Here is a 15229-nt window from a genome sequence, read left to right on the forward strand (position 1 = left end):
CCTTTGGGTATATACCCACTAATGGGATTGCTGGGTCAAATGCTATTTCTATTTCTAGTTCCTTGAGGAATCGCCATACTGTCTTCCACAGTGGTTGAATTAATTCACACTCCTACCAACAGTGTAAAGAGTTCCTATTTCTCTACATCCTCTCCAGCATCTGTTGTCTCCTGATTTTTTAATGATCTCCATTCTAGCTGGCATGAGGTTGTATCTCACTTTTTAATCATCCTCAGAATCTAGCCAAGAGTCTAGATGCTCCATCTAGTTTACTCTGTCCCAGAGAAGATAATACACAACAAACAAATCACACACTAACTTCCCTTGCCCTTCATCAACTGCATTGCTTTGATGTGTGAAACACCAGATACTCGAAGCTTGTTATTTCTTACTGTTTCAATATGGGATTATACACAAATCCTCCTCTCTCAATGTCAGGGACTATGTAGATAAGACAGAGAATTTCAGAGCCTTCAGACTCTAGAATGCTGGTTGTTCTGCAATGACTATGCTTTCCTTATACAGTCTTTGGAGAAGCAGGGAGGAAAAGGCAGATAAATTTCTTTCTATTCACTGCTGTTTCTGCCACTTTCTATAAGCCCTTATCAAGTAAGAGCACAAATGCCAGTTTGAACCCATCACTGGAGTTGAAAACTGAATTGCAGAAGACTGAACCAGGTACTTCCGAAGAAGTCTAGTAATATTGTCACTGAAGTCTAGTTTTTTCCCTTTTACTGGTTCCCTCTCCCAAATCTTAACACCTAGCAAAGTGGGCACCTGGAAATCCAATGCTCACTCTACTGTATATTTAATCAATCACAGTACAAGAAAGAAGAGGACATCTAACTTCTCCTCCCTCTCACATCTTCAGGTCCAGTGCCCAGCCACTGCTTCCCTTCTCAGTTTACCCCTTTTCTCATTAGGATATTGGGAAGAACCAGAGGACCAATGTCTCATCTTGTCTCCTCATTTTCCAGCTAGTTTGGGTAGAAATGGATGGTTTGTCTTTAATTCCACTACTTTAACACAAGTTCATTTAAATCTGTGTAATGCCATGTTTTGCTCAAGCTACTGCCTCTCTAGCCCTGCAAACACAGGAGGGCTTCACCTCTCCAGGAACTGAAAGAATTGCATCCCAATGGCCACACACAATACAACTTTAATCTTTTTGTACATGTGGTAAACGAATTCCTTTTTGTAGGGAAGAGTGAGGAATGGATCCAATCCGGGTACACAAACCAAATTAAGGATCTTTTCAATGAAAAGTACTAGCTGAACTTTCAGCCACTTTCCCTGGATGTCTTCAGTATGTACCTAGCACCAGATCAAGTTTGCAGAAATCACGATACCGGAACTGCAGCCGGGATAGGCAAGATTATTGAATGATTTAATTAAGGTAGAATCCAACAGCAGCAGAGGAAAAACTCACCTTCCCCAAAGTGGAACTCAGAACACACAGAAATGTAATAAGAACAATCTAATACCATTTACTTAAGCTTTGGCTTTGGAGATCAGAAACAAAGCAGGAAAAACTAGGCAGAATCATCAAATCCTCATCTTTGCCTCAAATATCTGCTGTCATCACAGCTAACAGTGTCTATAGCCCCCATTTACTTACTTTGCAAACTCCGACACCCAAGAAGGGGTACAAGTATTTTCTGGATACTAATAAGGACTGGTTAAGTGACACAACTTATACATTTGCTCCTGGGCAGAACAGCAATTAAAGATTATTTCTTCGTGTGCTGTTAAGATTGCTGTCAGCATAAGACATGTATATACCCATTTTATTTTCTCCTCTCTAAAGACTTACTCCTTACTTTTCCCAGGATTTAAAAATCATGTTAACAATAAGCAAATACAGTATGGCCAGATGCCTTTTGTGGTCAGATGGCTCATTGTTTAAAAAGCTTCAGTTTAAAGTCCAAAAGATTGTTAACAGATGCAGTTTCTGGCTAGAGACTGGGAAAAACCTCATTTAAACAAAAGAGTATGTTGTGATTGAAACTAAAAAGGGAATTACCTTTAAAGATAAGAACCACAAACATTTCCTATCTGAAAATACCCCATCCCAACCAACAGAATCTTTTTTGGACCTTTTATGAAAGTTAAAAAAAAAAAAAAAATGACAGCGGATTGCTGTCTATGACAAAGCAAGGATGACCAACCAGTCCAGTAAGTTTTAGATTTGTTTGGACTTTCAACAAGGCCTCAACATCCATCTCTTACTCCCCTACCAGATATTACTCAATTAGACAAAATTTCAATTAACTTCTTTACAATCATTTTAGTCTGCGAAATACTTTCTGCTTTCATTTTGGCTCTGGAAATAGGTTTTCAACCAGAGACGGAGATAGAGAAGTTTCATAAATGAGCAGAGAGCCTGATAAGCAGATAGCTGCTGCCGGGACTCTAGTCGCTGTTGCACAGGGAAACAGACACTTGGCTGAGCCAAGCTTGGCCCTGTCTTTCGGTCCCAGGCTCACTGGCCTTGACAACTTCTGTTCATTTTTACATGGAAAGTTTGCTTTTCACCAGCTCACACCATCTGTTTCAGTTGGCTCCAGTGGCCCCTTACTCTATGACTTTACTATGTGTGAGAATGTCTGTAATGCCCTGTGTTCTAATCTTGAAAGATGGGAAATGTTGACAGAGCCCTGAGGTGTAGCTTTCCTCAGCCTGAGAAATGGATGTGGCTTGGCTTGCTGGTGATAAGCCCAATTTGAATAGGCTACACAAGAGATGTTCCAAGGAAAATAATCTGTTCATAATATTAAGGATGGCCACCATGGGCCTCCATTCTGAGAATGGGCAACCTGTCCCTCAGGAAATTACATTCTCTGAAAAGAGGTAAACATAATATCCTTCTCCTGGTTCAGTTTTTGTGTTCTCATATTCATTGTGTATTTATTGCAGTGCCCTAAAAGTTCAGTTTAACAGTGTTAGAAGCTCAAATCAAGAAAATCTTTGGTCAAGCAATGTTACCATCCATTTTAAAGTGAGGCAAATCTAGAAGCCCATGAGATTCCCTAACGAGTTAAAATGGCTTTTCCACTGATTGCTAAGTCATATAAGGAAGCCAAGCTGTTGGAATGAGGCTAGAAGGAGAAGTGCATTCTCAAAGGTTTGTGCAATCTGGCCAGGTACTAGTAAGAAAGGCTCATCTGTCAAAACGTGAGATTCTGAGGCCAGTGGCCACATCCATAACCATCCTCCTACAAAAAGCAAACCCCACATCATGCACACTTGAGATGAGGTTTGCAAGGGGATTTGATAGGTGTGGAAATTGAAAAATGAGCAGCAGCTGCAAGCCCGAGGTCATTACTATTCTCCAGGGTTTGCCTTTTCTAATCTAAGGGGCAGTAGTTTCCATGATTAACTTTCTATTGCTGTCAAGGGTGTAATAAAATCTGGGAAAAAAGAAAACTTTCCTCTCAGTAAGCTGCTCCCATTTTCCTGCCCTTTTCTTTCCTCTAGTGAACATTCTCAATCCCTTCTTTGTATTGTTTCCTAATTTTCAGAAAAAATCTGCACTAGCATGAGCCAAAATAGACAACGTCCTCTGTGTATACCTGCAACATGAGGATTTCTCTTTCTAGGTTCTAGTGGCAGGTTTTTAAGATGGCAGTGCAAAAAGTTCCCTTGTTTCCAAAGACTATATGACGCCAGTTTCAGAACTGAACACATTTTATTTCATCTTAAAATTCTTTCTCAATGTATCGTATTTGTTTCTTGAGCCATGACAATCAGTTCAACAGAGAGGTTTTCTAGTTGGTTCAATGTATACGAAGGGAAAGGGCAGAACAGGAGAGGAAGACATTTATTTCACAATGGTATCATACTGGTTACCACTCGATTAAGAACTCTTAAGGCTTCAGTTTGGGAATAATCTGATAGAGGCTCAGAGATCATACTGAGGGGTTATGGCTGACCACATTTCTCAGCAAAGGCCACCAGAACCAAATCCGACACAAGTTATACCAATTACAACTGCTCAGGTGGAAAATTAATGTGCTTTAGTTTTTTTGACAGTATTCAGTATAACACTAATGACAATTCAGTGGTTCAGTCATCATGCATTCATTTCAAAGTATCAGATGCTGGAGTTACAAAGATGGATGAGACACGGTGTCTCTTCATCAGAGGCATAAAGTCAGATGGAGAGCCACTCACACAGGCTCACTGCTAGGCAGAGAGTCCCTTTACTGAGTAATTTAAGATGCTCCCAGGAGAGTGACACAGGGCAATTATACAAGGTAGCAAAGAGGGGGCAGATGTGCTGAGAGATGCCAAACAGGAGGTCCCAACCCGCATATTGGTTTCACCTAGTAAAAGGTTCCCTAGTGGTGTCTTGAAAAAATATTGGATTATTGTGGTTTGTTCCTGTTTCCCTGGGTCAGGAGTAAGTAACCAAAGTGTCCACTGCCTGCTGGAGAGCTAGGTGCTAGCCCTGCCCTTCTCATTACCCCATCTTGGTTTAAGTCTCTGCTGGAACAGAAGGAAAAGTGGTAAAAGGTGGCCATGAACAGGATTAGTCCCCAAAATGGGTGTGAGGATATACTCAGAATCTGCTACAGCATTTAAAAGATAGCAGCGTGCACTATATTTCAGGATATATAGTCACCATGGAGCAATGCCTGGTGCCACAGATACTAGGGAATAAGAAGAGCTTTGGTGTTTCACTCTCCCCTATATCCATTCTCCTCATCTCTTGAAGTAATAGAACCCCCAGATCTTAAATGGGAAGTGACTGCCCAGAATAAAGACTTTGGTCCTTTCAGCAGGTGTGGCCATGCAACCAGCAGTGGGATATGAGAGAGAGTCAAACATATAACTCCAGGAATGGGTCCCTTAAAGTGGGAGTTGGGGAGCCTGTGCCTTCTTCCCTTTCTTCCATTCTTGTTTTGGAACATGAAGTGGCTGGAGAGTCATCTTGGAGCACGGGATGAGGCCACACCAGAGAGATGATGAAATGGAAAGTTGTCAGAAGGTGGCTGTGACCCCATACCAGGTCCTAGACAACTGTATACAGACTGCTGTGTAAAGAGCAGAGGGGAATTTCTAACTTGCATAAGCAAACGTTATTTTAGGTCTCAGTTACACATGATTATGAATGATGGTTACAGATGGAGGAGAGTCCAATGAAGTGTTGATAAAAACACCATCCAGCCAGTAGCACTGGCTACATCTAACACCACAGCCACAACATAACACATTCAATCTGGTTTCATATTACAAACAGCTGTCCAATCCTAGTGGTAAATTGGAAGAGCAGAGGGAATCAAAATGATTATTTTCCAGTTAACCATAATCACAATGAAAATCTTACCTTTTTCTTGCTACAGTATATTTGCCATTTTTTCTCAGCTGGAAGTGCAAACATGGCTTCTCTGTGTTTGTCTGTGAGGTCAAGTTCATCCTGAGAAAAAAGAAAATAATTAGTGTTTCATAGGTTAAACGCTATTCCTGTAGGGAATGTTATCAGTATCATCAAGGAAGAAAAAAAAAAGAAAACAACAACACATATTTAAATGAACTTGAGAGGAGGATCCAAGATGGCCAAATAGGAACAGCTCTGCAGTGCAGAGAGAACAACACAGAGGGTGCGTGATCACCGCATTTCCAAACAAGTTATTACTGCCCACAGACCAGGAGATTCCTGGGCTGAAAAACACCACAAGCTTCCAGCACGGCTGTTTCGGCTGGTGCAGCGGGTCTCTGCGTAAAAACTCACACAAATCTGGGCAGCTGTTTCAACTGGCGCCTGGAATGCCTGGGAGACAGAGCCACCCATTCAACTGAAAAAAAGGGGACTGAAACAGGGAGACAGGTGATCTGGCTCGGTGGGTCGCACCCCGACAAAGAACAGCAATCTGAAATGCTCTACATTGAGAGTTTCACAGCAAGCACAGCTGGACCCAGGATGGTCCAGCTCTGTAGGGGGAAGGGCGTCCACCATTACCAAGGCAGTCCACCACTACTGAGCCAGTCTGCCATTATCAAGGCAGTCTGCCATTACAGAGGCAGTCCACCATTACTGAGGCAGACTGCCACTACTGAGGCAGACTGCCATCACCAAGGCAGTTCTGACTATACCCCTATAAACAAAACCACAAGGAAATTCACACAGCAGCTGGGCAGAGGCCACAGCAGCTCAGCAACGCCTCTGCTGGCAGACTGTGACTAGGAACCTCCTAGCTGGCCAGGGCAGCTCTGAAAAAAGGCAGCAGCACATCAGAAACTTATAAATAAAGCCCCACCTTCCCAGGACAGAGCACCTGAGAAAAAAAGCAGTTATGAGTTCGGCTGCAGCAGACTTAAACATACCTGCCTAGCAGATCTCGGTGGAACAACGGAGCTCACATCTCAGCACTTAAGCTCCTACAATGGTGAGACTGTCTCCTCAAGCAGCTCCCTGACCCCCATATCTCCAAAGAGACACCTCACAAAGGAGAGCTCAGACTGACATCTGGGGTATCCTTCTGGGACAAAGATAACAGAAGAAGAAACTGGCAGAAACCCTTACTGTTCTGCAGCCACTGCAGGTGATCCCCAGGTAAGCAGGGTCTGGAGTAGACCTCCAGCAGTCCTACAGCAGAGGGGCCTCACTGTTAGAAGGAAAACCAAAAACCAGAAATAAATAACTTCATCATCAACAAAAAGTACGTCCACGCAGAGACCCGATCCAAAAGTCACCAACTACAAAGACCACAGGTAGATAAATCCACAAAGATGGGAAGAAATCAGCACAAAAAGGATAAAAACACCCAAAACCAGAATGCCTCTCCTCCTGCAAGGGATCACAACTCCTCACCAGCAAGGGAACAAAGCTGGATGGAGAATGAGTCTGATGAATTGACAGAAACAGGTTTAAAAAGATGGATAATAATAAACTTCTCTGAGTTAAAAGAACATGCGCTAACCCAACACAAAGAAACTAAGAACCTTGAAAAAAGGTTTGACAAAATGCTAATGAGAATAAACAGCTTAGAGAAGAATATAAATGAACTGATGGAGCTGAAAAGCACAACATGAGAACTTCGTGAAGCATACATAAGTTTCAATAGCTGAATTGACCAAGCAGAAGGAAGGATATCAGAGATCGAAGATCAACTCAATGAAATAAAATGAGAAGGCAAGATTAGAGAAAAAAGAGTGAAAAGAAATGAATGAAGACTCCAAGAAATATGGGATTATGTGAAAAGAACTAATCTATGTTTGATAGGCGTATCTGAATCTGATGGAGAGAATAAATCCAAGCTGGAAAACGCCCTTCAGGATATTATCCAGCAGAACTTCCCCAACCTAGCAAGGCAGGCCACCATTCAAGTCCAGCAAACACAGAGAATACCACAAAGATATTCCTCAAGAAGAGCAACCCCAAGGCACATAATCGTTAGATTCACCAGGGTTGAAATGAGGGAAAAAATGCTAAGGCAGCCAGAGAGAAAGGCCAGGTTACCCACAAAGGAAAGCCCATCAGATGCACAGTGGATCTCTTGGCAGAAAACCTACAAGCCAGAAGAGAGTGGGGGCCAATATTCGACATCCTTAAAGAAAAGAACTTTCAACCTAGAAATTCATATCCAGCCAAACTAAGCTTCACAAGCGAAGGAGAAATAAAATCCTTTATGAACAAGCAATTGCTCAGAGATTTCATCACCACCAGGCCTGCCTTACAAGAGCTCCTGAAAGAAGCACTAAACATAGAAAGGTACAACCAGTATCAGCCACTCCAAAAACATACCAAATGGTAAAGAACATCTACACAATGAAGAAACTGTGTCAACTAATGGGCAAAACAACCAGCTAGCATCAAAATGGCAGGATCAAATTCACACATAACAACATTAACCTTAAATGTAAAGGGGCTAAATGCCCCAATCAAAAGACACAGACTGACAAATTGGATAAAAAGTCAAAACCCATCAGTGTGCTATATCCAGGAAACCCATCTCATGTGTAAGGACATACACAGATGCAAAATAAAGGTATGGAGGAAGATTTACCAAGCAAATGGAGAGCAAAAAAAAACAGGAGTTGCAGTCCTAGTCTCAGATAAAACAGATTTTAAACCAACAAAGATCAAAAGAGACAAAAAAGGGCATTACATAATGGTAAAAGGATCAGTGCAACAAGAAGAGCTAACAATCCTAAATATATATGCACCCAATACAGGAGCACCCAGATACATATAGCAAGTTCTTAACGACCTACAAACAGACTTAGACTCCCAAATAATAACAGCGGGAGACTTTAACACTCCACTGTCAATATTAGACAGATCAACAAGACAGAAAATTAACAAGGATATACAGGACTTTAACTCAGATCTGGACCAAGCAAAGCTAATAAACATCTACAGAACTCTCCACCCCAAATCCACAGAATATACATTCTTCTCAACACCGCATTGCACTTACTGTAAAACTGACCACATAATTGGAAGTAAAGCACTCCTCAGCAAATGCAAAAGAACGGAAATCATAACAAACAGTCTCTCGGACCACCGTGCAATCAAATTAGAACTCAGGATTAAGAAAATAACTTAGAACCACACAACTTCATGGAAATCAAACAACTGGTTCTTGAATGTTGACTGGATAAACAATGAAATGAAGGCAGAAATAAAGATGTTCTTCCAAACCAACGAGAACAAAGACACAATTTACCAGAATCTCTGGGACACACTTAAAGTAGTGTCTAGAGGGAAATTTATAGCAATAAATGCCCACATGAGAAGCAATGAAAGATCTAAAATCGATACCCTATCATTAAAATTGAAAGAACTAGAGAAGCGAGACCAGAAAAACTCAAAAGCTAGCAGAAGACAACAAATAACTAAGATCAGAACAGAAATGAAGGAGACAGAGATACAAAAAAAACCTTCAAAAAAATAAATAAACCTAGGAGCTTGTTTTTTGAAAAGATCAACAAAATATACAGACTGCTAGCCAGATTAATAAAAAAGAAAAGAGAGAAGAATCAAATAGATACAGTAAAAAACGATAAAGGGGGTATCACCACTGATTCAACAGAAATACAAACTACCATCAGAGATTACTACAAACACCTCTATGCACATAAACCAGTAAACCTGGAAGAAATGGATAAATTCCTGGACACTTGCACCCTCCCAAGCCTAAACCAGGAAGAAGTTGAAAACCTGAATAGACCAATAAAAAGGGCTGAAGTTGAGGCAGCAATTAACAGCTTACCAACCAAAAAAAGCCGGGGTCTAGATGGGTTCACAGTCAAATTCTATCAGACATACAAAGAAGAGCTACTACCCCTCCTTCTGAAACTATTCCAAACAATCTAAAAAGAGGAATCCTTCCCAAATCATTTTATGAGACCATTATCATCCTGATACCAAAACCAGGCAGGGACTCAACAGAAAAAGAAAACTTCAGGCCAATATCCATGATGAACATCGATACAAAAATCTTCAATAAAAACTGGCAAACCGATTGCAACAGCACATCAAAAAGCTTATCCATCACAATCAAATAGGCTTCATCCTGGGGATGGTAAGGCTGGTTCAACATAGGTAAGTCTGTAAACATAATACACCACATAAACAGAACCAAAGACAAAATCCACATGATTATCTCAATAGATGCAGAGAAGGCCTTCAACAAAATTCAACAGCCTTTATGCTAGAAACTCTCAATAAACTAGGTATCGATGGAATGTATCTCAAAATAATAAAAGCAATTTATGACAAACCCACAGCCAATATCATACTGAATGGGCAAAAACTGGAAGCATTCATTTTAAAAACTGGCACTAGACAAGGATGCCCTCTCTTACCACTCTTATTCAATATAGTATTGGAAGTTCTAGCCAGAGAATCGGGCAAGAAAAAGAAATAAATGGCATTCAATTAGGAAAGGAGGAAGGCAAATGGTCTGTTTGCATACCACAAGATTGTATATTTAGAAGAACCCATCGTTTCAGCCCAAAATCTCTCCTGAAACTGATAAGCAACTTCAGCAAAGTCTCAAGATACAAAATCTATGTGCAGAAATCACAAAAATACCTATACACCAATAGCAGACTTAAAGAGAGCCAAATCAAGAACGAACTGCTGTTCACAACTGCTACAAAGAGAATAAAATACCTAGGAATACAACTAACAAAGTAGGTAAAAGCAGGAGGCATCACGCTGAACCTTTTACTTTAGGTCCAGGGGTACATGTGCAGGTTTGTTACATAGGTAACTTGCGTGTCACGGAGGCTTTGTGTAGAAATGATCCTATCACCAAGGTAGTGAGCATTATTTGCCACCACCCCCACCACCTTTTCTGTTCAAGTCCCCAGGTTCTATTGTTCCCATCTTTGTGTCCAATGTGTCTTCAAAAAGTTTAGCTCCTACTTATAAGTGAGAACATGTGATATTTAGTTTTCTGTTCCCGGGCTTGTTCACTAAGGATGCTGGCTTTTGGCAGCATACGTGCTGCTGCAAAGGACATGATCTTGTTCTTTTTATGCTTGCATAATATTCCATGGTGTGCGTGTGTGTGTGTGTGTGTGTGTATACATATCTGTATCTAAATCTACTTCTATATATCACATTTCCTTGATCCAGTCCACTGTCGATGAACATCTTGGTTGATTCCATGTCTCTGCTATTGTGAATAGTGCTGCAATGAACATATAAGTGCATATGTCTTCTTAGGAGAACAACTTAGTTTGCTTTGTTTATATACCCAATAGTGGGATTTCTGGGTCGAATGCTAGTTCCTTTTTAAGTTCTTTGAGAAATCATCACATTGCTTTCCACAGTAGCTGAACTCATTTACATTCTTACCAGCAGTGTATAACTGTTCCCTTTTCTCTGTGACCTCACCAGCATCTGTTGTTCTTTGACCTTCAAATAATACCCATTCTGACTGGTATGATATCCCATTGTGGGTTTGATTTGCATTTCTCTAATGACTAGTGATTGATATGATTTGGCTCTGCATCCCCACCCAAATCTCATGTCAAATTGTAATCCCCCTGTGTCAGGGGAGGGGCCTGCTGGGAGGTAACTGGATTATGGGGGTGAATTCCCCCTCACCATTCTTGTGATGAGAGAGTGAGTTCCTATTAGATCCGACGGTTTAAAGGTGTGTGGTACTGCCCCCTTCACTCTCTATCTCTCCTGCCACCTTAGGAAAACGTGCTTGCTTCCCCTTCTGCCATGATTGTATGTTTCCTGAGGCCTCCCAGTCATGCTTCCTGTTAAGCCTGCTGAACTGCAAGTCAATTAAACCTCTTTTCTTAGTAAATGACTCAGTCTCAGGTAGTTGTTTACAGCAGTGTGAAAACAGACTAATACAGTGATAATCATTTTTCATATTGGCCACACGCCTGCCTTCTTTTGAGAAGTGTCTCTTAATGTCTTCTGTCCATTTTTTTCATTGGGTTGTTTTTTGCTTGCTGATTTAAGTTTCAAACAGATTATGGATTTTATAACTTTCTCAGATGCACAGTTTGCAAATATTTTCTCTAATTCTGTAGGGTGTCTACTCTCTTGATAGTTTCTTTTGCTATGCAGAAGCTGTTTAATCAGGTCCCGGGCCAGGCGCGGTGGCTTAAGCCTGTAATCCCAGCACTTTGGGAGGCCGAGGCGGGTGGATCACGAGGTCAAGAGATTGAGACCATCCTGGTCAACATGGTGAAGCCCCGTCTCTACTAAAAATACAAAAAATTAGGTGGGCATGGTGGCATGTGCCTGTAATCCCAGCTACTCAGGAGGCTGAGGCAGGAGAATTGCCTGAACCCAGGAGGCGGAGGTTGCGGTGAGCCGAGGTCGTGCCATTGCACTCCAGCCTGGGTAACAACAGCGAAACTCCATCTCAAAAAAAAAAAAAAAAAAAAAAAATCAGGTCCCACGTGTCAATTTTTGTTTTTGTTCTCATTTCTTTTAGAGACTCAGTCAGAAATTCTTTGCCAAAGCTGATGTAGACAATGGTATTTCCTAGGTTTTCCCCTAGGGTTTTTTATTGTTTTAGGTCTTACAGTTAAGTCTTTAATCAATTCTGAGGTCATTTTTGCTTAAGTTAAAGGAAAGGGTCCAGTTTCAATCTTCTGCCTATGGCTAGCCAGTTATCCCAGCACCATTTATTGAATAGGATGTTCTTTCTCTACTGTTTGTTATTGTTGACTTGATTAGAGATCAGGTGGTTGTAGGTGTGTGGTTTTATTTCTGGGTTCTTTATGCTGTTCCATTGGTTTATATGTCTGTTTTTCTAACAGTACCATGATGTTTTGGTTACCATAGCCTTGCTGTATAGTTTGAAGTTGGGTGGTGTGATGTCTCTGGCTTTGTTCTTTTTGCTTAGGATTGCTTTGATCATCTATACTCCTTTTTGTTCTAGATGAATTTTAGGTTACTTTTTTCTAATTCTGTGAAAAATAACATCGGCAGTTTGACAGGAATAGCAGTGACTCTCTAAATTGCTTTGGGCAGTATGGTCATTTTAACAATACTGATTCTTCCTATCCATGAGTATGGAATGTTTTTCTACTTGTTTGTGTTGGCTCTGATTTCTTTCTATAGTATAATTCTCAATGTTGAGATCTTTCATTTTCTTAATAAGCTGTACTCCTAGGTATTTTATTCTTTTTGAAGCTATTGTAAATGGAATTGTGTTCTTTATGTAGGTCTGAGCTTGAATGTTATTGATGTATAGAAATGCTACTGATTTTTTCACATTGGTTTTGCATCCTGTAACTGTACTAAAGCTGTTTATCAGTTCTAGAAACCTTCCAGCAGAGTCTATGAGGTTTTCTAGGTATTGAAACATATAATAAAGAGAGATAGTTTGACTTCCTCTCTTATTCTGATGCCTTTAATTTCTTTCTCTTATTTGTTATAGATAGCAATTCCAGTACCATGTTGCATAGCAGTGGTGAGAATGGGCATTCGTGTCTTATTCCAGTTCTCAAAGGGAAGGCTTCCAGTTTTCGTCCATTCAGTATGACGTTGGCTATGGGCTTGCCATAGACGGCTCTTGCTATCTTGAGGTATGTTTCTTTGATGCCTAATTTGTTGAGGGTTTTTAACATGAAGGGATGCTGAATTTTATCAAAGGCCTCTTCTGCATCTATAGAGATAACTGTATGGTTTTTATTCTTCTGTTTATGTGGTGAATCACTGTTTATGTGGTAAATCATGTTTAAGCCAATGAAACATGATTGGCATATGTTAAACCAACTTTGCATCCCAGGAATAAAGCCTACTTGATTGTGGTGAATTAACTTTTTGATGTGCTGCTGAATATGGTTTGCAAGTAATCTGTTGATGCTTTTTGCATCTGTGTTCATCAGAGATATTAGCCTGAAGTTTTCTTCTTTCATTGCATCTCTGCCAATCTTTGGTATTAGGATGATGCTGGTTTCAGAGAGTTAGGGAGGAGTCTCTCCTCCTTGATTTTTTGGATTAATTTCTGTAGGATTGGTACTAGCTCTTCTTCATACATCTGGTAGAATTCAGCTATGAATCTATCTAGTTTTTTTTTTTTTTTTTAATTACTGATTCAATTTCAGAACCATTATTGGTCTGTTCAGGATTTAAATTTCTTCCTGGTTCAATCTTGGGAGGCTATGTGTTTCCAGGAATTTATCCATTTCTTGAACACCTTGTTTGTATGCACACAGGCGTTCATAACAGTCTCTAAGGATTTTGTTTGTTTGTTTCTATGGGGCCAGTTGTAATGTTATCTTTGTCATTTCTGATTGTGTTTGTTTGGATATTCTCTCCTTTTTATTAATCTAGCTAGCAGTCTATAAATCTTGTTTAATCTTTCCAAAATCAATTTTTAGTTTTGTTGACTTTTTTTGTATGAATTTTCACATCTCAATTTCATTCAGTTCAGCTCTGATTTTGGTTATTACTTTTCTTCTGCTAGCTGTGGAGTTGGCTTGCTCTTGTACTTCTAGTTCCTGTAGGTACAATATTAGGTTGTTAATTCGAGGTCTAACTTTTTGATGTTGGCACTTAGCACAACAGACTTTCTTCTTAACACTGCTTTAGCTCAGTCCCAAGACTTCTGGTATATTTTATCTTTGTCTTCATTAATTTCAAGGATTTTTATATTTTTGCCATAATTTCATTATTTACCCAAAAGTCTTTCAGAAGTGGGTTGTTTAACTACCATGTGATTTTTATGGTTTTGATAGATCTTCTTGGTATTGATTTCCATTTTTATTCCACTGCGGTCCAAGAGTGTGATTGGTATGATTTTTATTTTTCTGAACTTGCTGAGACTTGTTTTATCGCTGAACATGTAGTTGATCTTAGAGTATGTGCCATGTACAGATAAGAAGAATGTATGTTCTGTTGTTGGGTGGCATGTTCTGTAGATGTCTACTATGTCCAACAATTGGACATAGTAGACATCTACAGAACATGCCACCCAACAACAACAGAAGTGTTGAGTTTAAGAACAGAATATCTTTGTTAGTTTTCTGCCTTGATGATCAGTATTACTGTTTAGTCCTATAAATCTCTTTGTAGGTCTCTAATATCTTGTTTTATGAATCTGGTTGCTCCAATGTTGGGTGTGTATATATTTAGGATAGTTAAGTCTTCTTGTTGGGTTGGGCCCTTTATCATTATGTAATGCCCTTCTTCCCTTCTTTGTCTTTTTTAATCATTATTTAAAATCATTGGTTTAAAATCTGTTTTATCAGATACAAGAATAGCAACCCCTCTTCTTTTTTGTTTTCCATTTTCCCAACGTATCTTTATCCATCCTTTTTTTTTTTTTTTTTTTTTTTTTTGGGAGACAGAGTCTCACTCTGTCACCAGGCACTAAGCTGGAGTGCAGTGGCACAATCCTGGCTCCCTGCAACCTCTGCCTCCTGGGTTCAAGCAATTCTCCTGTCTCAGCCTCCTGAGTGGCTGGGACTACAGATGCGTGCCACCACACCCAGCTAATTTTTGTATTTTTTTTAGTAGAGACGGGGTTTCACCATGTTGGCCAGGATGGTCTCAATCTCTTGTCCTTGTGATCTGCCTGCCTTGGCCTCCCAAAGTGCTGGGATTACAGGCGTGAACCACTGCGCCCAGCCTATCTTTATCCATCCTTTTACTTTGAGCCTATCAGCACCATTATTTGTGAGATGGGTCTCTTGAAGGCAGCAGACAGTTGGGTCTTGCTTATTTATCCAATTTGCTACTCCATGCCTTTTGAGTGAGACATTTAGCCTGTTTACATTCAGAATCCATATTAAT

General features: G+C 40.2%; 1 protein-coding gene across 4 annotated transcripts in view; it reads right to left on the reverse strand.

The window, feature by feature from the left end:
* Window positions 1-15229, reverse strand: part of DAAM1 (dishevelled associated activator of morphogenesis 1) — a 194007-nt gene that overhangs the window by 75168 nt on the left and 103610 nt on the right. For all 4 annotated transcript variants that reach the window (XM_032245948.1, XM_032245945.1, XM_032245947.1 and 1 more), the window contains one exon: window positions 5330-5419. In XM_032245948.1, coding sequence (XP_032101839.1) covers window positions 5330-5419 — 90 coding nt within the window. The remainder of the gene's footprint in view (window positions 1-5329; window positions 5420-15229) is intronic.

The sequence above is a fragment of the Sapajus apella genome, unplaced genomic scaffold (genome assembly GCF_009761245.1).
Source record: "Sapajus apella isolate SASKATOON/1434 unplaced genomic scaffold, GSC_monkey_1.0 scaffold59, whole genome shotgun sequence".
Lineage (NCBI taxonomy): Eukaryota > Metazoa > Chordata > Mammalia > Primates > Cebidae > Sapajus > Sapajus apella.